The sequence below is a fragment of the Prorops nasuta genome, unplaced genomic scaffold, assembly GCF_024137725.1.
Source record: "Prorops nasuta isolate Cenicafe-Biocafe unplaced genomic scaffold, Cenicafe_Pnas_1.2 PNAS00013, whole genome shotgun sequence".
NCBI classification, from domain to species: domain Eukaryota; kingdom Metazoa; phylum Arthropoda; class Insecta; order Hymenoptera; family Bethylidae; genus Prorops; species Prorops nasuta.
The window spans coordinates 5,541,344-5,563,941 of record NW_027116810.1 but is presented as its reverse complement, the minus strand read 5'-3'; the positions used below and the strand labels follow the sequence as shown (position 1 = coordinate 5,563,941).

The window sequence follows — 22,598 nt, the reverse complement described above, 5'->3', positions numbered from 1 at the left end:
CCGATTACTTTGCCGATGCAACTTATAAGACCAAACCAAAGGTAAAAGGAGCATACCAACTATTTACTATGATGACAGAAAAATACGGGAAGGTTAGTTTTATTATTGATAATATTCCATTAAAACTAATATAAATTAAATATTGCGTAAAATGAACAATAAAATTGTATTCTACTATTTCAATTCATTACATTTACTATTATTTTCCTAGGTATTTCCCTTTGCGTGGGCGTTGATGTCCAACAGGACGAAGGACCTTTATCTTCAAACTGTAAGGATTATAAAGGAAAAGCTGGCTCCAAATATGAATCCGTCAACCTTCGTAACAGATTTTGAATGCGGTTTATATTCCAGCATCAAAGAAGTCTTCCCTAATTGTCGTATACAGGGATGTTATTTCCATTTTGTATAAGTAAGTCTATATTATATATTCAAATATATATAGAAATCGAATTGTTCGATATAACACTAAAGTTATGAACCCGAACTTTAAACATTTATATTTAATTAAGACATTATATAAATAAAGTAGTTAATTGTAGATGTAGTGCAAATAATAGACTATTACTTAATCATAGTTTAGGCATAAAGTAAATTACATTTAAATTAATTTTTTTCAGAGTATTCGAAAAAAAGCCAGGCAAATGAAAATGCAGAGCGGCATATCGCATTTAAATAGTGCCGATCGCACCAAGTGCGATAAATTTATCCGGATGCTAATAAATTTGGCATTGTTACCTCCGGACTTAATCCAGCCTGCCTACACTCAACTAATTGAGGACATCGAAAATGATGAGGAAGTTTTTAACTTTGTAGCACCACTAACACTCTATTTTTATAGAGAATGGCTTTTAAAAAGGGGTACTAATCTATTTTCGGTTTATAAAGCTGCAAACAGAACAAATAACGCGCAGGAGCGTTACCATTTGTTTTCCAAGGAATTTTTAGGAATTAATCCAACTTTCTATAAATTCATTTGTGAGTGATTAATTTATTTTATAACTATCAATATGAACACATTTTACTTCTCCAAATTAATAATCAACAAAAATCTTATGTAAATCATTAAATAAATTAATTTATTTATAGGCGGAATACTAGACATAACTAGGTCTTATCACACCCAGTATAGGCAGCTGGAAAGAGGTTTTTGCAAAAAGCAGAACATAGTATCTAACCTGGACAAATGGTTACCTACTGCATGGCACCATTTAGACAGAGCAGTTGTGTGTGCTAATGAGGGGCTTATAAAAAGAAAGCTTATTGAATTCTTGGAGCAATCGATCAATATTACACCCCTCCTTTTCAGCAATACCTTGTCAAGAGAAACAGGTAAATATTTCTTACAAATAACCCTTTTCTCTTCTCTTTATAATAATTTTAAACACTACAGTACACGTATCTGTTTCAGGAGATAATACTGATCATGGGAGAGACGCCGAAAGCGAAGGCGCACCTGCTCCAATTCATCGAAGAATCGAATCCCAAGTTTCGTAGGACGAATTTTCGACATTAAATTAGAATTGCTGTTTCGCACTTACATTATTATATATTAGAATAAGTTCAAATTCAATTTAAAAGTGTATATCCGTGCAATAATTTGCAGGAGTGTGTATTGAAGATATTTATATATATATAAATGCATATATTTATATAAGAAAAACTCTAGTCTAATATGATAGAGGGTACTTTAGTTTCCCTCGAATGATTTCGTTTTCCTGCTGCTATGAGATTGAATTTCATAAGCTTCTAAAAATATAATTTTAATTTTATTATAACGTTTACTCTCTTTTCATTGTGATGTATTTATTTAAATAATTACATTTAAAAAAAGCTCACTGTATTATTCATTATAGATTCCCACAGACTGCACTTACCCATTCGTCAAATAATCGAAAGGGTATTTTTTACACAAGAAATTATACAGAAAAATGTTTGCTTGCAATAATTCTATTTATTGAAATGATTAAAAATTAATTACATTATTACAATGGTAATACATGTGTATAAGTAATTTATGAATATTATTTGAATGATTTATGGTCAAGTACCTTGTATTTTTAATTGTTATGTAATATAAACGCACACAATTTTATTCATAAAATGAATAATTCCGTTTAGCTAGGCAGAAGTAAATAAAATGTACAACCACGCGCTTTAAAATATATGTTGCAGAATTGGGCTTGTTGCAAGCTTATCTTTATTCAGTATACGAAGTAATAGTAACTTGTACATACACAAGGATATAAGGTGTGGGTAGATTCCCACTGTTACTTTTAGACGCAGATTTGGTACCGATGCTACCGCCCTTTTTCCTTCTTCTCCGGTGTAGTTTTTACCCTTGTTAGTATCATAGGCTATCCTGAGCTGATGATAAGGAGCCCTGTATCCTAGCCATTTTGGCGTCTAGGGCTTTCTTTATGCTAGCTCGTCGCTGAGTTTTGGCTTCGTCGCGCTTTATATCTGAGCCATTACCTTGCCAATGTCCTGAAGCTCGTGACAACGTTCCCAGAACACTATAGAATACTCCATAACTTCTTCAGGCTTTTTACCCTCGATCTCTTTGGTAATGTTATCGTTATCATCCCTACCATAGTTTTCGTTTGCCTTTATAAACTGATTAAAATTACGTTTGGTCCAGTTGGTAAAGCCCTGAGTAAGAAGTTTCTCCTTCTCATCCACCTCTTCATCGCTGAGAGGCTGAGCATCATCGATCTTTCGTTGTTCCTCTTTCTGCACCCTTCCCACGTCCGAGCCTAGCTCGGGATTTTTCGGCGCCTTGTACCCTACTGTCTGATGAAAACAATACATTTGTTTGTCGAGCAGCTCGAAGAGCCTAGGAGGGAAGAACTGAAAGCCCTGTCCTCCCTGAAGAATCTCATAAACTTTTGCTCTCACTAAATAGGACAATTTCAGGAGTGCTTGTTGGATGTCTTCGTGACGTTGGTAGAAGTCTGCTCAAATCTTTGCATCACCGTCTTTCAAAGGCTCCTATGAGAAATATAGATCGTTAGATAGATATACCATATATAATAATCGTAAAATGTGATCATATTTCGCAACATTCCTAAGGTTTTCGTCGAATGGACAGAAACGATCGTACATTTTTATAAAAGGATTTTAAGGATAAGGAGGACTGCCCTTATGCACAATTGAATGAAGCATTTAAGGCATAGCAATTAAAACATACAATTAGATAAGAAATATGTGATACCGAGTTTTCTCTCACTCTTCTTCCTTTTCCTAGAGACTTTAAAATGAAGCTGCACATTCTTAAATCGCCGAGGGTCATCGTTACGGAACAACCAGCTTAATTATTCAATGACGCGAGTGAATTAATCTTCCTGATTTTTGGCTGCCTGTTGAGTGTTTTCGTGAAGTTGGTAGAAGTCTGCTCAAACCTTTGCATCACCGTCTTTCAAAGGCTCCTATGAGAAACAGATCGTTAGATAGAAATACCATACATAATAATTGTAAAATGCGATCATATTTCGTAACATTGGTACGGTTTTCGTCGAATGAACAGAAACGATCGTACGATGAGTAGGTAGAGAGAAAAAATAAAATAGAATTTACGAACAAACATTCCTAATTTGCACGATATAAGCTCGAATCGTTGAAGTTACTTGTTTTGTTGCAAGAGGTAGTCCTTTAACGAGTTGATTGCAGACAAATCCTATTCTTCCTGAAGAATCTGATTAATTTTTGCTGTGAGTAGGACAAATTCAGGGAACTTATTGTCGTAGAACTCGTTCAATGCTCTTCAATATTTACTGCCGGAAGTACCATACTGTGCTTTACCAGTGTGCTCTCCTGAACAATTCCAAACAAATCAACACCAATGATGTGGCTGCCACTTTTAACATTTAGTGGATTGCATTCCCAGGATGTGTAGTATGGGACAAGTAAGGCACATTAACACACTTTGGAACATAAATGGGGCTAGTAAGCTTGTTGATGTCTTTGAGTAGACATTGCATGTCATTGAAAATGCTGCTAATAATACCAGGCTACAATTCAACGTGTAAGGGCTTTCCTGTTTTAAATACTGGATCTCCTACAGTACAACCACTGGTTTCCTTGTAAATCTGTAATTATTAAATAAGTACTTAGATGGGTTAAAAAAATTTAAAAGAGAGATTGACTCATAAAACCTAAAAATATATTGTTTCCTGAATGTGATAATCATATCACCTAAACGAATAATTCCTTTTATTAATTCATAATAACCTACTCGTACCAACTCTTATATAGCTGAATCAGACATCTTTTCTGCTGGCACAACTAAAATCAAAAATGAAATATTACCATAAAGGTAAATTTTAAGAAATTATTGTATTAATATATGAATAAAAATAATTAACTAACTTAGTCCAGAAACTGCATAGACACACATATCCAAACTTTTCTTCTCTCTCCTTATTTTCAATTTTTGGCAAACCATAGCTCGTCCATTGAGAAATATTAACTGAAAGTAAACATAAAATAAATAACCATAATTTTGTATAAAAGTGATCCTGACCAGTATTGGAAGAAATATATAATCCCTTTGGTCCTGCTAATGCATAACTTTTAAAATAGCTTTGATCCAGTTCACTCACAAGTACTCATATATAAAAGCTTGCCATAATGCATCATCCGTATGGAGTAAACGACCATGTTACAATAACGAAGCTCCATTGCATAGCCAATATTTATAGGTACCACCATTGTGTCTTCGCTCACTTTCTGTATATTTGGATTCAGGAAATAACCTTTAACATATATAATACAAAGAATCAATTTCTTTTAAAATAAAATAATTATATACTTTTATATATGACATACGAAATACTTATCTGATATTTGGTCCTCATAATTTGCGTATAATTACATTGCAGGTGATTACTTCTGCAGTTTATTCCTAACATTATAACCACTGACACTAACCTCTTCTCCTCCTGTCAAAATATTTGTATACTCCATTTCAGCTTTCTTCAATCTTGGGTACGCAAAATACCGACGTTACCGACATGGCGTTACGACAATTTCTGTGGTTTGACTTATCCGACCTGAAGTTATCGTTTTTCTGCGAAAATATCCTTCTGCGAAAATAGTTTTCTGCGATCTGCGTACCGACCCTTTTTATTCGGTATCTCGTATACGTAACGGGGAACTTCGTTACATACCCTCCTCCTTAACGGAAGTTTCGACACGAAACCGAAAGCGCCCGAACACGAGTTCGTTTTTCGCTGCCACGCCCAAGCGTGCAGTGATGCACTTCGGTCTGGGTTTACTGTTGCGGTAGCTCAGGCTTGTATGGTTTGATGTCTGCCGTAAACATTTTGCCAGTTACGTTTCCTGCCAAATCAGACAGTTCTACAACTATCTCCGATAACTTCTTCGCAATCATAAACGGTCCACCGAATGGTTTGTTCAGTGCAGCCGATATGTGTTTTGCGGCATTCGAGAGCTGTCGATTGTGAACTAAGGCCGGGATTCATAAACAGAACTTGAGTTCAAGCTCACCTTGAAACCTATAAGATGTGTTACGTAGACTATAGATTTTACTCGTCTTAAGCTTGAACTTGAGCTTAAGTTTTGTTTATGAATCCCGGGGTAAGACTAACTCGCCAACCTCATAGTGCTTTTCACGACGACGTAGATTATACGGTCTTGCCTGTCGTTCGTGCGCTTCTTTGAGAGCACACTTGAAAACTGTTCTGAGGGTTTCCAAGCGTTTCATGAGTGCTAACCACTTTTCTGGCGGTTGCTGCATGATTTCGGTATCGCCTTCTAATTCACGTCGCGTCGACCTTGCCGATTCTGGTTCTCTATCCAGATTAGCGAATGCAGGTATAGCTTACAGTGAAACATGGTGGGCAGTATTAAATGCAAATCTAAATGCATTAAATGCTGATTTCACTCTCGATGATCAGAATCAAGAAAGGCCCTCATCATTATCTTCAGGCTGATATTCACCCTTTCGGTGGGGTTTGCCTGGGGATGATATGGGGGTGTCGTTGTTTGCCTCATACCCGTTAATTGTAATAAAGCAGTTATGTCTTTATTTACAAATTCGGTACCATTGTCGGTAACTAAAACTTTTGGTGTACCCCATCTATGAATCACCAAGTTTTGGATAGCTTCTGCAATCTTTTTGCCGTTAGCGCGTCGAAGTAGAGCTACTTCAATCCATTTTGTATAGAGGTCTTGGATTACCAACACATACGAGAACCCTTGTTTACTTGGCGTCAGTGAGTCCATAATATCTACCGATATTACAGTCCACGGCTGTTCAACAATTCGACGTACCATAAAGCCGACGGGAGCTTGTTGTTCTACCTTGCAACGCTGAAATTCGTCGCAGTGACTGACGTAAGCCGTTACATCTTTGAACATACCTGGCCAGAAGTAATTTATCGAAAGTCGTCGATATGTACGATCGATACCTTGATGGCCGGCTTGCGGTAACTTATGGCATTCTTCGAGCACTTTCTGCCTGTACTCCCTGGGTATCACCAGTTTCCAAGCATCAAGATCTTCGAGCTCAGCATCTGCCAAATCTGAACGTCGTTGATGATATATCAAATCTCCATCGAATTTCCAATCAAGAAATTTTCCTGGCGTTCTTTCGATATCCTTTACGCGCTTTAAATACCACGCATCCTTGGTATCGGCGTAAGACGGTAGCAAAGCATTTAAACTTTCCGGTGCTCTTGACAAAGTATCAGGAACATGATTTAAAGCTCCTTTACGATGTACGATCGTAAAATCGTATTCCATAAAGGCGAGAGCCCAACGAGCAAGTCTTCCAGATGGATCTTTTAAGTTATGCAACCATCGGAGACTGCTGTGGTCGGTAATTACAGTGAAGTGGTAACCCTCAAGGTAACATCGAAGCTTCCTTATCGACCACACCACTGCCAAGCATTCCTGCTCGGTTACGGTATACTTTCTTTCGGGATCCGTAAGGGCTCTACTCACGTAGGCGATTACTCTTTCTTGACCTTCGATAACTTGTGTCAAAACAGCACCTAAGCCAACATTGCTACCATCGGTCTGTAATGCAAACAGGATCGAAAAATCTGGGCATGCAAGCGTTGTCGCGCTTGTTAAACATCCTTTCAGCGCATCGAATGCTGACTGCTGATTGGCTGTCCATTCCCATGACTGATTTTTCTTTGTCAATTTCGTTAGCGGTTCAGCAACTGTCGCAAATTCTGGAATGAATCTTCTATACCAAGATGCCATTCCCAAGAATCTATGAATTTGCTTTAAATTCTTCAGTATCGGAAACGTGATTACGGCTTCTGTTTTCGCCGGATCCACGCGAAGACCTTGACTGTCCACGATAAATCCGAGATATTTTACTTCCGTTCTACAGCAGAAACTTTTCTCCCTATTTATTGTTAGCTCAGTTTGCCTTAACTTTTCGATAACTTTATCCAACCATAATAAATGTTCGTCAAATATTTTGGTGACAATGATAATGTCATCCAAATAAACGAATACATGTGGATAAAATTCGGGACCCAATAATTTATCCAGAGCACGCTGGAATATTGCGGGAGCATTAGTTAATCCATAAGGTATTCGTTAAAATTGAAATAAGCCTCTGCCTGGAACAATGAAAGCCGTGATACCACGTGACTTTTCTGCTAGCGGTACCTGCCAATACACTTGCCTCAAGTCGAGCGTTGTTAAATAATTGGCCTGTCGTAACTCATCTAGGATCGCAGCCTTGTTCGGTAATGGATACGCATTCTTTTTAGTTACAGCGATAACGCGCCGGAGATCCACACAAAAACGGAGCTTGCCATTGGCTTTCTTCGCCTTGTGACTACCGGGCTCGCCCAATCACTTTGCGACGGTTCGATAATGCCATTGGTTAGCATATCGTCAACCTCTTGCCACATAGCTTGGCGGATTTTATCCGTGCACCTATGAGCTCGCTGTCTGATTGGCTCGTGATCTTGCACGTCAATTATGACTGCCGGTAACTTTGAAATTCCAGGTTTTCCAGAAATGGGGGGCAGTTTAATTTCTAGAAACTCTTTTAATTTCTTTGCGTCATCATTATCGGGAACCATTAAGCCGTTATTCACCACTACACAGTTTAGTGATTCGGCATTCGAGAACCAATGTATATTTTGAGGTTTTTCCTTGTAAGCCCATTCTCCCGTGGAGAAGTCCACGACAACATTAGCATCTTGTAGGAAATCAAGTCCCAAAATAAAATCACTCGACAAAGAAGGCATCCATAGTGTGTCAACTATAGTTGTCTTCCCCTCAAGAAATATCGGGATCTTGGCGGACTCAATTACTTTACATGTGTAATTGTTGCCAGCGGTAACTCTTAAGGGTTCTATTTTATTGGCTTGTATACCAATTGAATTAAACAATTTAATGGCTACTTTGCCTGCAAACATGCGTGAGGCTCCCGAGTCCACCAGCGCACGCAGCTTTTTCCCTTGTACGGTGATCGTGGTGTAGAAGTATAGTTTCCTAGATCTATCGTTAAACGTCGTAATTACTATATTAGTAATATCACCGACCGGTAACTTATCGACCGATTGATCATCGTTTGAATTTTCGGTATCAACCACTCGAGCGCTTGTATCCTCTGAGTGTTTGTTTACATTCTCTGTCTCCAACATAACATGTTGGTCTGAGAAGTCGCGGGAGCGATAATTATGGTTAATATTCACACATTGCTATAAGGTAACCGGCTGTATTATGAGACTATGTCCGTTTTTATGAGACACCATGATACAATGTAGTTTGTAAAAATAAATAACACACCTGATGCAAAAAAAAAATAATAATAATGAATATTATTATTTAAATTTATAATATCATATGAATAAATCTTGTTATCAAGTTTTTATAATAAAATAAAAATATATGAGTATCCTAATTTTATTGGGCGGTCACAGTGAGCAGCCATTGCTGTTATAAGAAACTTAACGTACTCGATTTGTTTTTCGAGTATTATGATATATAAATGTAATATAAAAATACTTCGATTGTTTATTTAAAAGCTTTTATGATGTAGATTATTTTAGAATTTTCGGTTTATTGATTTTGTTGCGATATTTTTATTAATTATTGTGTTTCACAATACGTACGTCGGTTTTTTGAAAGTCCGTATTTATGGAACGGTGGACCGCGTGTTCCATATTCAACGGACATGCTTTGTTATCATTCTACTCCCTATTATGAGACAGCAATTTCGGAGCTCCTCTAGTACGTTTGCTTGTTAAAATTGTGATTTTGTTAGAGTTTAACACTTTTGTTGATATTTTACAATAAAGTCATTATTGTATTTGACCTATTTAGCCATATGAAGAGGTGCTATAAGGTAAGTTTACCACAGACTGTGTACAAAATGTAACATAACCTATAAAATTTAACAGACTCATAACCACGTTTTTATTAAATGAACAAAATTTAGGAGTTTAATTTATAAAATAAGTATTTATTTCAAATAAGCAATTAGATATTTGTAATGGCTGCTACGAAGAAGAATCAGCAAACTAAAAAAGGAAAAACTAAGAAAAGAAAAATAAAGAAAGTTGGTCTGAAGAAAAGTGAGCACAGATCTAAAGTTACAAGAAAGACTAATGTATTAGTTAGGCACAGCAAAAAATCACCAAAGAAAAATGTGAGAAAGAATTATTCTTCTGAAAGTGTCGACAAAGCTTTAGAAGCTGTGGGTATCGGTATGTCCATCAGGAAAGCTGCTGCTGCATTTGGCATTCCAATAGCTACACTTGCTCGGAAAAAAAATCACCCTGATGAATTTAAGACAAAACCAGGACCCGATACTGTTTTCTCAAAAGATATTGAGCAACAGATTGTTGATTGGATTCTATATAAGTCTGAGCGAGGCCAACCAGTTACTAAAACTGAACTCTTGGATGCTGTGCAAAAATATATACAAATGAAAAAATTGAAGACACCGTTCATTAACAATCGTCCTGGACGGCATTGGTATGAAGGGTTTAGAAAACGTCATTCCAACATAAGTATAAGAAAACCACAGCAATTGAGTCTTACAAGAGCAAGTGTAACTCGAGAAGACTTAAAAGAATGGTTTGACGAGCAGGAAAAGTATTTACAAAAGAAAAATTTATTGCACATTTGTCCCAGCAGGATATTTAATTGCGATGAATCAAGTATCTTGTTATGTCCTGATGGAGAAAGAGTACTGACTTCAAAAGGTGCTCGTGCAGCTTATAAAGTCACAGATGGAGGTAAAGAATGTCTCACTGTTCTCTTTATGTACAGTGCAGATGGTACTCGTGCACCGCCAATGTTGATGTTTGCCTACAAAGAAGGAGTACCAAAGAACATTGCTGAGAAGACACCAAAAAACTGGGGCATTGGCATATCGGATATGGGCTGGATGAACGCTGAAACTTTTTATGAATATTTTGCTAATGTATTCTATCCTTGGTTAGTTCAAGAAAAAGTCCAGTTTCCAGTGATAGTATACTTGGATAATCATTCATCCCACATAACCATACCTTTGGTTCGTTTTTGTCGAGACAAACAAATTGAATTGATAGGATTGTATCCGAATTGTACGCATGTGATGCAACCATTAGACATCTCGTTTTTTCATCCTTTTAAGGAATGTTGGAAAAAAACAGTTCCAAAGTGGAAAGTTCAAAAAAATGTTTCTAAACTAAAAAAAGAAGATTTTCCTCTAGTATTGCAAATGGCTCTGAACCATATGCCCAAAGGAGAAAGAAGCTGTTATTAGTGGTTTCAGAGGATCTGGATTAGCACCGTTCAATCCTAAAGCTGTCGACTACGACATTTTTCAAAAGAGAAAGAAAAGTAAAAGTTCGGAGTCAGTTCAAGAAAAACCAATTTCAGAGAATACTACACACTTGCAACAATTTGAAAAAAATATTGCAGCTGAATTGCTTCAAGAATTCAAAGAAGCTTTATTGACTGGTCAATGGATTGGAGATATAGATAAGAAGGCACTATACGAGTACTGGCTTCAGATCAGAGGCACGCCTACTCCAGTAGAAAATCCAGTTCAGATGAATGATATGTCTACGGGTATTTAATTACTCAAGTTTATTTGTTTTTAATTTGCTTTCTAAATTTTTACATATCAACTTTGTATTTTACGTACAATTATTTTTATTTAATGAACTTGCTAACGTCTTATGGCATTTTGATTTTTAATTTTTTATATATACTTTTATATTCTATAATTTTATATTTACAACTTAGATATTTTATACTTATAATTTAGATGTAAAGAAGCCTAGAATCAAGAATGTCGAAACATTACTTAATCATAGAGTGAATGTAGTATTAAAAGAGTCTGAGAATGAAAATCTTTCTAAAAATGATAATTTATCAAATAGAAACAAAGATAAAGAAGTATTTACACAAGAAGTTTCTGCTAATCCTAACGAGTCACTGATAGAAGTTGTACTTGTAAACAACACATCTGAACTAGAAGAAAGTATTGGTTTACAGCCCTCTGATATGAGTACTGAACTAGAATTTACTGATGAAAATTTCATGTTCGACAATATTTCAAATGTGTTCGTACCTGCTGAACCAATAGAGAACTATACAGAAATAAGTTTACATGAAAAAAATTAAACAGGTTTGTAAAAAGACTTATTGTTGTCGTGTATCTTTGATCATTCTCTTATTTAAAGTTTAATTATTCTTTTAGAAAGTAATTCAGAACCTAGCCTTATACCAATTCTTCAAGTTGTGGAAGTACAAAATGATTTGGAACCTGGTCTTAATCCAATCGTTGAAGCTCCAATCGCTGAAGCTCTAATCGCTGAAGCTCCAATCGCTGAAGCTCCTATCGCTGAAGCTGTTGAAATTCAAAATGATCCGGAACCTAATCTTCAACCAATCATGGAAGTTGTGGAAGTTTGCAATCCAAGTAGATCAGACGGTACATACTAGATTGTCCGAAAACTTTTGTAGAAGTGAGTCGACTACCTATATGACTAGTGAATATGGCCGAAATCTAGTAATATATTGCTATAATGTCGTAAGGCATTTATTGTAGTATTCATTTAGATATCAAGATGAGAAAAAGATAATTGAATAATCTTCAAGATAACGTCAATTTAAAGAAGCAGAAGAAAAAACTGCAAAATAAATGTAATTAAGAAAAACTATGGATCTTAGATAAGTAAAAACGTTTGAATAATTTAAAGTATTTATATATTGAATTTACTAGTGTTACTTTGTGGAAATATATTTTGTACAAATATGATTTAGGTGTTTGTGGCTTTCGCAAAGGATTAAAGAAATGCAGCATAAATGTTTATCAGAATAATAATGAGAGACGAGACAAAAATGACTGATAAGTGTAATTAAAATATTCATGCGTACTTTATTGACATATATGTCATCTGGTATAACTTTTACTGCTACGATGTTCATATTAATTATGATTTTATGATGAGAAACGCATGGGTCAAAGAAGGCAATACTTCTTACAAGGTAAATGTAAACAATTTGCAAATGTATTATACTTTCAATTTCAAATATAAAACTGTGTCTTAACTGTTTAGTTGATTAATTATTTAGATATTACTTTTATCGCTGGAATGATATCTTGCTCATATCTACGATGAGCAGAAATAAGAAGATATGAAGGACTTTCGACTAATCCCATCCATGTAAATTGCTTCCTTTGGCACAGAGTTTATGGTTAGTAATCGCAAGGTATATGTAATTTTTATTACAGTGTTTATTAATTCAAAGTTACTTTTAATTTGCTTAGCTTAATGAGTTTATATATTAAATATGGTCTGCTTTGGTTTTTCAGATATTACTGAGCGACTGAAGTGGAACTTTTATCAAATAACCTATTCAAGGATTATAATAAATATATAGAGTATGGATATATATATAATTATTAATAATCATACGCTGCAAGATTTGTACAGATGACAAGTGTCTTTATAACAGTGATTTTGCAATACTTAATTAGAACAAGTTCAAGCAAAGTTAAATTATACAAGTTAATATTGAAATTTTATCATTTTCACTATTATTAAATATATTTAATAGATATACAATATGCAGGGCGTACCACTTAAATGCCCCAGAGCATAGATACAAAAAGCGTGTATTGCGTTAATTATAAGAGATATTCAATTTTTTCATATGACCCTTTTGGAAGCAAATAACAAAAGGTTTCGAAAAAGTCCTGTGCAAACATTGAATATCTCTTATAGTTGAAGAGGTACGCGTCTTTTTGTATCTATGTTCTGGAGCATTTTAAGTGGTACGCCCTGCATATTGTATATCTATTAAATATATTTAATAATAGTGAAAATGATAAAATTTCAATATTAACTTGTATAATTTAACTTTGCTTGAACTTGTTCTAATTAAGTATTACAAAATCACTGTTATAAAGACACTTGTCATCTGTACAAATCTTGCAGCGTATGATTATTAATAATTATATATATATCCATACTCTATATATTTATTATAATCCTTGAATAGGTTATTTGATAAAAGTTCCACTTCAGTCGCTCAGTAATATCTGAAAAACCAAAGCAGACCATATTTAATATATAAACTCATTAAGCTAAGCAAATTAAAAGTAACTTTGAATTAATAAACACTGTAATAAAAATTACATATACCTTGCGATTACTAACCATAAACTCTGTGCCAAAGGAAGCAATTTACATGGATGGGATTAGTCGAAAGTCCTTCATATCTTCTTATTTCTGCTCATCGTAGATATGAGCAAGATATCATTCCAGCGATAAAAGTAATATCTAAATAATTAATCAACTAAACAGTTAAGACACAGTTTTATATTTGAAATTGAAAGTATAATACATTTGCAAATTGTTTACATTTACCTTGTAAGAAGTATTGCCTTCTTTGACCCATGCGTTTCTCATCATAAAATCATAATTAATATGAACATCGTAGCAGTAAAAGTTATACCAGATGACATATATGTCAATAAAGTACGCATGAATATTTTAATTACACTTATCAGTCATTTTTGTCTCGTCTCTCATTATTATTCTGATAAACATTTATGCTGCATTTCTTTAATCCTTTGCGAAAGCCACAAACACCTAAATCATATTTGTACAAAATATATTTCCACAAAGTAACACTAGTAAATTCAATATATAAATACTTTAAATTATTCAAACGTTTTTACTTATCTAAGATCCATAGTTTTTCTTAATTACATTTATTTTGCAGTTTTTTCTTCTGCTTCTTTAAATTGACGTTATCTTGAAGATTATTCAATTATCTTTTTCTCATCTTGATATCTAAATGAATACTACAATAAATGCCTTACGACATTATAGCAATATATTACTAGATTTCGGCCATATTCACTAGTCATATAGGTAGTCGACTCACTTCTACAAAAGTTTTCGGACAATCTAGTATGTACCGATCAGACAGTATTACTAATGATAAGGAAAATAATAACCCAGCAGCTAATGAAGGTAACGCTTATAAATAATAAAATATAATCTAGACAAATCATGATAAATAAATATTCATATTATTAAAATATACTATTTGTTTATAGGAGTTGACATACACCAAGATGCATGTTTTGCAAATGCATTCACCTTGCCAGTGGATTATTTACCTACAAAGAAAAAGGCCAAGTTGAAAGCTTCAGGTAAACGAAAATTACCTGCAGCAGGCACAGCCGATGAATGGTGGAATTATAATATGGAAAAAGAAAGGCAAAAGAAAGAGAAAGAAGAAAAACTGATTCAAAAGAAGAAACTTCAACAACAAAAAAAGGAATTAGCCGAAGAAAAGAAGGTTTTAGCACAAAAAATGAAAGAAATTGCAGAGAAAATTAAAAAAGAAACAAAATAGTAGATACTTACTGTATAAAAATTTATTTTACTGTTCAGATTTTCATTTGTAGACTCAATTTATTTATTTATTGTTCATAAAATTCCAATAAAGCATGCAAAAAAAAAAATTGTTTTTATTTACTTTAATTTACCCGTCTCATAATATGGACATGATGCATGAGACACCCCGGACATAACTATAAACTGGTGTTTCATAATATGGATATGATAGTTATTTAGATTTTTATTATTAATAATTTTTTTTATACCTTATTTGTACCAAAACCTTTTTATTTTCACTTCAGAAATAATCAAACATTAAAGTAATACAAAAATTTGCAATATTCAAAGTAATATTTATTTAAAATTCTCGAATATACTAAGATTACCATCTATATGTGTCTCATAATACGGTCGGTTACCTTACTGAATATTCTTTAACATAATTATCCGGGATTATATTATCTTGGTTTTCACCCAAGATGTTCGGTATCATGTTTTTCCGCTCTTGGAGTATCGTAACATTCTCGGGAAATTTTACGAACTCCTCTTGGCGTTTCTTGAACAGCATTTAGGGCACTCCGCTGTAGAAACCCCTTTGCTGCCACATCGGTAATAGAACATTGTTCCCTGCTCTTTACACGCACTACAACCGTGTCCAGCTTTCCCGCAACTAAAGCAGGTAGCGCTCGGGCCCGGTTGTTTACGTTTTGAGCCCTGCCAGCTGTTATTGTTGCCAGCTGCCTTATCTAACAAAGGTTTCGACTTGGAACTGGTTCCTTGTCGGTTCCTTGTTGATTTGAAGGCTTTCAAATGCTCTTCGTTATCATTCGAATCCTCCGTTGTTGATTCATCGGTATCAGAGCTGGATGTTTTATCCACTTCTAGGGCACGCACACCGTGTCGCCTAGACTCTCGGGATCTTCCATGACTGCCGGTATACGCCAACTCAGGAACTAAACTTTCCTCAGGCGCGGCAGGTGGATGGTATTTTAATGACGGCCTATAAGCGGCTTCGAAATTGAGCGCCAAACGCTCGAATTCTCGATACGTTATGTATCTGTGTATAGCAATGCCTCTTCTATATACCGGTAGCATATTCTTGTGCGCGATAGCGATTCGGCTCCAATCCGATCTTTCTCTGCCTATTTTTCGAATATACGACTGTATAGTCTGCAAATAGGCTCGCACAGGTTCGTTAGCACCCTGAGTTCTTGTTAGAAGCTCAGTCTCCAGTTCTTCCTCCCATGTTTGTGATTTGAAATAAGACCATAAGGCGGACTTAATGTCAGACCAGTAGTGGGATTCTGTAACTCTTAGCGACAACTTTCGGTATCGTTAAGTCCAGTTACCTACAGAAATCGCTAAGTGCGATTCTGTAACTCAGAGTCAGCGATGATTGTCGCTTGTAATGTCGGTACTGTCGGTAACCTACCGAATCCTACCGAATAAACGTACCTTTCCCCTTTTTAAGAAAACTCTCAGTTCAATCTTAGTTAAGCGACGGAGTTACGAACAATTCAAGTTAATATAAATTGTACTAAACCGAATCATTTAGCTGAGAATTGATATTTCACTGAGTTTTTTATTGAAAGGAAAACTAATAATATCGTTCTAACTTAACAACGACCGAGATAGATGTCGCTAGAGGTTCAGCGGTACTAATATAAAACTTATCCGACGAATAACTTTAATAAACCTTTGCTTTCCCTTGCACGCATTCCACCAAAAACTCACAATGCTCGTAATAAATAATATATACCACATCAACTATTATATTCTGAGTGTTTTTGGCCTCAAGTGGGTCAAACCCCTTAACGACAGCTGTCGGTATCGCTATCTACCGACAGTTATCGCTTGCACTAACGAATGAGCGATTCTGTAACTTTAGCTTTACGACAATAGTCGGTGCAACTCATATTTATACGATAACGATAAAATTCGTTAAGGTTCTAGGGAAGTTGGTAATATTGATATATTTAGGCCCGGTCTTACAGGTCTCAATTAAGTTAATTTCGACATTAAGTAGGGATACCAACCTGAAAAATAATACCTAACTATACTAATATTTTTTTTTTGAAGTTTTAAGCCTGGAAATGTGTAATGTGAAGTTTTGTGTACGTATATGTATAATTGAGCGGGTAGAGGAAGATGTTTTGAAATACGAATCATACGGTTTTCTGGTAAAAGTTATACTTATCTAATATTTTGTATGTAATAATGGATTTTGAGATGGCATTTTGTTGTATAAATGATCAGGAAGATGTTGATGAACAGTTAATTATTAGAAGAAGATAAAAAAAAATACGTCTACGAATGAATTGGTATGCTATTTACGATGATATTGACTTTCAAAGTAGATTTAGACTTCGCAAGGAGCATTTTGAATTGCTATTGAATACAATTGGCTGTTCATTAATTTGTAGAAGACAATGGTATGTTATTGTGATAATTAATAATTGGTTAAAGTGAAACAATAATTTAATTTATTATACTCATATTTTTTTAAAGGAATGATGCAATTTCACCAACTACACAATTACTAATAGCATTAAGATTTTATGCAACAGGATCGTTTTTGATAATTATCGGTGATTTTTCTGGGGTTAGCAAAAATTCTGCTACCAAAATAGTACATAGAGTCTCAAATGCTATAGCTAAACTAAGTAAAGAGTTTATCAAATTCCCAATGCAGCAAGATGATATCATACAAACTCAAGCAAGAAATTTCAAACAGGCTGGTTTTATAAGGGTACTAGGAGCAATTGATTGCATTCACATCAGAATACAATCCTATGGTAAATATAACATTAGGAGTTGTAGCAAGAAAATAATGTATTAGCTCTATATATGTATATTCTTATTATAATTTTTTGAAATGAAATAATTTCAATAAAATAATGTAAGAATTTTATATTATACAGGAGGGGAAAATGCAGAATTATTTCGTAATAGAAAAGGATTCTTTTCACTTAATGTGCAAGCAATTGTAAATTCAAAATTACAATTTATGGATATTGTAGCACGATGGCCAGGATCTTCTCATGATGCTACGATTTTTAATAATTCTGTCATTAAAGCCCGATTCGAGTCTGGCGAATTTGGCAATGGTCTGCTTTTGGGAGATTCTGGCTATCCAAATATGCCATATTTAATGACCCCATTAACAAATCCAAATACACCTGCCGAAATTTTATATAACGAGGCACAAATTCGAACAAGAACCATGGTGGAAAGAGCATTTGGTATTTGGACAAGAATGTTTCCTGCTTTGAGTAAAGGAACTCGCTTCAAAACTGCTAATAAGACTATGGACATTATTATGGCCTGTGCTGTTTTGTATAATATTATAAGAATGGATATTGAAGATAATGTAGATATTGCTGCATACAATAATTTATTGGTAAATTATAACGAAGATTTCCATCAGGATGAAAGGAAATTTTTAATAGAAAATTATTTCGAAGCGTAAGTCTAACTTTTCATATTATATTAATATGCATGTTAATAATAAAATATAACTTAAATTTATCTTGCAGTTGCCTCTAACAAGCAAATTTATTTAAACTTCAACAAGAATGAGAAATAGTATATATGTGGGAAATAACAAATTAAACAAGTATATATATTTTGTATAGCTGTAAATGTGTGAAAGAAGAATATTTTATTTTTTCTATAATAAAAACTTTATTTGGAAAGAGAGGTAAAGTGTTATTGGTCTACATAGTGTGTTTTGTAAGATAAAATTTATATTTGTAATGGATAACCACTTTTTATTGAATAAATATATATTTAATACTTTCTGCTCTTTTAATTTTAAATCATTAAATGTCAACTATGGTTCATTGAAAAACTACTTTAACATACCAAATAAAATAATTCTTGGTACCTATGATTTATGAATATTCTTTTTCAAACAAACCTGATATTTCGATCATTTGTACAAAAATTAAATGAAAATTTGTATCAACGCAATTGTCTAAAATATTATTATAATAAATTTTATTTAGAATAAAATTTAAAGTGAGCTAGGTTAAGAATCCTTGTACTGTATTTTAATATTAACATAAACTTAAAATTTTATAACCTTTGTACTTCAGTAAATAAAACATAACATTTAGAGAATTGAAAAAACTTAAGGACTTAGAAACTGATAAATGTCTCTCTCATATAGTAACACAAATTATAACAAGGAGTTTCATTTAATTTAAATATCACAAGTTTCCTATAAAACTAACTTGTTATTCTGATATATCAGAAATATCAATATTTTCAACAACGTTGTTGTTATTTTCTTTATTACCTCTTATTGTAGATTCTAGCAATTTTATTTTTAAGGTATTTTCTGTCAACTTTTGTCTTAAAATTGCTTTTTCTAAACGGCTTTTTTCTTTTAATTCTTGAGTCATCAAATTAGTCAGCTCAATTTTACTTTTAATTAAAATATTGTCTAAGTTCTCATGTGTTGATTTTTTTTCAGGCATTGCTGCTTTTTGTTTTTTAATATTTGTGGAAAGAGGATCACTTAGGGGAGCTTTCAATGTCCTTGGGTTCCACTTCTTCCATGTATTAATTTGGTTAGTATCTTTTAAATACTGAGAAATAACCAAAAAAATTACATATATGAAGTGCAATATAATAATAATATTAATAAAATTTATAATAACCCTACCTGAAAGACATGTTCATCTTGTTGCAGATTTAGATCATCTTCTATTTCTTCATCTGATTCAATAACATTAGAAACAAACGTTGCAGTTTCACCCATGTATATGCTGCGATCACTATCATTGGAATTATATAATCCATCTACAGTAGGTTGAATAATTTGATAAACTTTATCATATAAAATATTCGGTTTGGTTTTATTTGATCCACCTCCTACAAAAATATATTTATAATTTTCGTTGTGAACAAAAATCATTTAGAACTTTCCAAGATTACCTGTTTTATATATTTCTGTTTTTAATTTAGAATAATACTTCCTTGTTTGTTGTTTTAAGTTATTCCAGCAATTTTTTAGTTTTTCGGGTTCCACATTTGATTTGCTTATGCAATTAAATTTATTAGCAATTTCAGCCCATGCTTGGGTTTTTGCATCCCACCCAACGGCATCCGTTAGTTTATTCTCCACTACTTTCGAAAATTCGGAGACAAGTTCAACCAACCTAATTTTTTCCTCTTCGGAAAAATTGTGATTTCGTGGTTTTTTATCCATGATACTTCTTCTTTATTTTATTGTGTTAATTGCATTTCTATATTGTGAAATATATTTGATCCTTCCCTGTTCAAATTTCGTTCACACTAACACCTGAACTGAAGCTGGGCACAAAACTTCCATTTCCAGGCTTAAAACTTCAAAAAAAAAATATTAGTATAGTTAGGTATTATTTTTCAGGTTGGTATCCCTACTTAATGTCGAAATTAACTTAATTGAGACCTGTAAGACCGGGCCTTAATACCAACCGAAATAGGAATTTTTGTGTTACTTGACTATATCAATTTTGACTATAGCAATTCTTACTATAGGAAAATTATCATATTTTATTTAAAAGAAGTATTAAAACGTAAGTATATTTTAATTAAAATAAGTATTAAAAATTAATGTTTTAACATTTTTTTGAGTTAGACAATGTACAGTTAGTGCCTGTGTGCTATAGTTAAATAATACAATTAATTCTATATTTTAGAGAAAACCTCTGCATATTTATATAACAGGGTCTTTTCCTAACAGCGGAGCATAGGAGATTCGTGTTAGTTGACTATAGCACCCGGAATGATCGAATCTGAGAGCGCTGATTGGTCAATATTGCGTAGTACCAACATATAATAGACTGTTACCAATAGTTGGATACAAAAAATGAGATTCATCCGCCATATTGGTTTGGAGAATGTTTACATGCTAATCCCTAGCAGAAAGAGGTGTAAAATGGAGAAATGTCAAATGGTAAGGTTACTAAAGTAAAAATTGAAAATAATGAATGGAAAGTACGAATATTTTTCGTTTTCATTCAAAGTATTCAATTTTTACTTTAGTAACGACAACATTTGACATTTTTCCATTTTACACCTCTTTCTGCTACGATCAGCATGTAAACATTCTCCACACCAATATGGCGGATGAATCTCATTTTTTGTATCCAACTATTGGTAACGGCTTATTATCTGTTGGTACTACGTAATATTGACCAATCAGCGCTCTCAGATTCGATCATTCCGAGTGCTATAGTCAACTAACACGAATCTCCTATGCTCCGCTGTTAGGAAAAGACCCTGTATATATATATATAGTTATTTTTAAATATAAAAATTTGAAAAATATTAAATTTTATTTCCTACGATTTTTACTGTAAGCCTTAATTTATAAAGAAAATTTATTGTAAGTACTGTTTTGTGATTTCTAAATATTAATTTAAGAGATATTTGTGACATCTATTATATTTACTTTCTCGGTAAACTTCTACCGACGCCTATCACGGTCGTCGTTAAGTTAACGATCGACCGCCCTTTTTAACTACAATTATCGAAAACTTTGTGTTACAGAATCGCTCTTAGCGATATCTCTCGGTAACTCGATTCAATTACCGAAAGTTGTCGATAACTAGTTACTGAATCCATATAGACGGAAGTTACAGAATCGCTCTTTTCGTTACTGCAAGCGACAACTATCGGTAGTTAGCGATACCGACAATCATCGCTGGGAAGTTACAGAATCCCAGCGGGACGGCGACACTTTACCACCCGTGAGCAGGAATTTAATTATTTGAGGTTGGCAGCACTAAGGCTTGAAACCTTTTATTCAAGATACGCTCATAAATTTGCTGTGCGCTCTAAGCATATGCTGCGTGTATGTGTGTGTAAACTGTACTACAGTATATTTCTCCACTGCCGGATTGCAATTTAGAACAAGCTAGTGAGTGTGACAAATAAATAAAAAATGTCATGTAGCAGAAGGATAGATTATAATAAAAAAGAATTTGTTGATTAATTACACAAAACAACAACAAGATAATAAATTATATGGAATTTTTATACACAGAAATATAATACCAGATAAGTTATTGTGTATTTTTATTTTTCTGCATGAATAAATTAGTATGGAAGTATAAGAGAGAAAAATTCTTTGTTAAAATGTAGATTTTACTTTGCAGGTTATTCTAAATGAATGTTGGACTTTCCTCAATTATGTGTAAGCAAGAGTAAACTGCAGCGATACCTTTAACAGTTAATGGATAAGCGTAACTGAGGTTAACGATAAGAAACTGGATTATAAATTCAAGTGTCAGAGCTTTTGATGATTATGCTGAGTATTTTACGTAGAAAAATAATTGTTATTTGTGTATGAGTTTCAGTCCATTTAAGTAATACTGTGGACTTAAAATTAGTAAGAAATGTGTAATCTGGTTAATGTAATATAATATATAAATTAGTGTAAAATTTCTATTGGCACACGTCTCAAGTTTCATATAATTCTATATATTTTGACTGTCAATTCTAAATTTTTATTTGGATACATATATAATTACAGATTATGACTTGCATCTAACTGACTTGACCGTTGAGTAAAATAATTATTAACCTTAAGTCTTACAAAATACATTTCACTCTCTACATTCTTACGAATTTTTATGATTTTAATTAGAGGCTCGTCCCTCAATTCATTACTCTATTGCAATATAATTTAATATACTATATGGTTATTATATTTTTCAGATTTTGTAAACTGACAGCTGTTTGAAAAATATAAAG

At 33.6% G+C, this 22,598-nt stretch overlaps 5 protein-coding genes across 6 annotated transcripts; 3 read left to right on the top strand and 2 right to left on the bottom strand.

Annotated features, from left to right (window-relative positions):
* Positions 1 to 1,665: 1,665 nt before the first annotated feature.
* LOC136778140 (chromatin-remodeling complex ATPase chain Iswi-like) lies at positions 1,666 to 2,811 on the bottom strand. The gene is made up of 2 exons (XM_066734750.1): positions 2,476 to 2,811; positions 1,666 to 1,749 (listed from the first exon to the last, which is right to left on the bottom strand). Exons 1-2 carry the CDS (start codon positions 2,809 to 2,811, stop codon positions 1,666 to 1,668), a joined length of 420 nt encoding a protein of 139 aa, XP_066590847.1.
* A 6,400-nt stretch (positions 2,812 to 9,211) lies between these two features.
* On the top strand, positions 9,212 to 12,142 carry LOC136778014 (tigger transposable element-derived protein 6-like). Of its 2 annotated transcripts, XM_066734620.1 has the most exons (4): positions 9,212 to 9,343; positions 9,437 to 11,058; positions 11,258 to 11,620; positions 11,693 to 12,142. In XM_066734620.1, the coding sequence occupies exon 2, from the start codon at positions 9,491 to 9,493 to the stop codon at positions 10,748 to 10,750; it is 1,260 nt and encodes a 419-aa protein (XP_066590717.1). In that variant the 5' UTR covers positions 9,212 to 9,343; positions 9,437 to 9,490; the 3' UTR covers positions 10,751 to 11,058; positions 11,258 to 11,620; positions 11,693 to 12,142. The 2 variants fall into 2 exon arrangements, with proteins under 2 accessions (XP_066590717.1, XP_066590719.1); XM_066734622.1 differs by having other exon boundaries at positions 9,215 to 11,058; positions 11,373 to 11,620.
* Positions 12,143 to 13,748: 1,606 nt separating this feature from the next.
* LOC136778027 (uncharacterized) lies at positions 13,749 to 14,955 on the top strand. Its single transcript, XM_066734635.1, has 2 exons — positions 13,749 to 14,480; positions 14,567 to 14,955. The coding sequence occupies exons 1-2, from the start codon at positions 14,420 to 14,422 to the stop codon at positions 14,866 to 14,868; spliced, it is 363 nt and encodes a 120-aa protein (XP_066590732.1). The 5' UTR covers positions 13,749 to 14,419; the 3' UTR covers positions 14,869 to 14,955.
* A 1,899-nt stretch (positions 14,956 to 16,854) lies between these two features.
* Positions 16,855 to 18,490, top strand: LOC136778036 (putative nuclease HARBI1). The gene is made up of 4 exons (XM_066734647.1): positions 16,855 to 17,284; positions 17,361 to 17,647; positions 17,774 to 18,317; positions 18,389 to 18,490. Exons 1-4 carry the CDS (start codon positions 17,166 to 17,168, stop codon positions 18,396 to 18,398), a joined length of 960 nt encoding a protein of 319 aa, XP_066590744.1. The 5' UTR covers positions 16,855 to 17,165; the 3' UTR covers positions 18,399 to 18,490.
* Positions 18,491 to 19,009: 519 nt separating this feature from the next.
* Positions 19,010 to 20,303, bottom strand: LOC136778034 (myb/SANT-like DNA-binding domain-containing protein 3). Its single transcript, XM_066734645.1, has 4 exons — positions 20,290 to 20,303; positions 19,794 to 20,204; positions 19,522 to 19,730; positions 19,010 to 19,444 (listed from the first exon to the last, which is right to left on the bottom strand). The coding sequence occupies exons 2-4, from the start codon at positions 20,065 to 20,067 to the stop codon at positions 19,091 to 19,093; spliced, it is 837 nt and encodes a 278-aa protein (XP_066590742.1). The 5' UTR covers positions 20,068 to 20,204; positions 20,290 to 20,303; the 3' UTR covers positions 19,010 to 19,090.
* Positions 20,304 to 22,598: the final 2,295 nt, after the last annotated feature.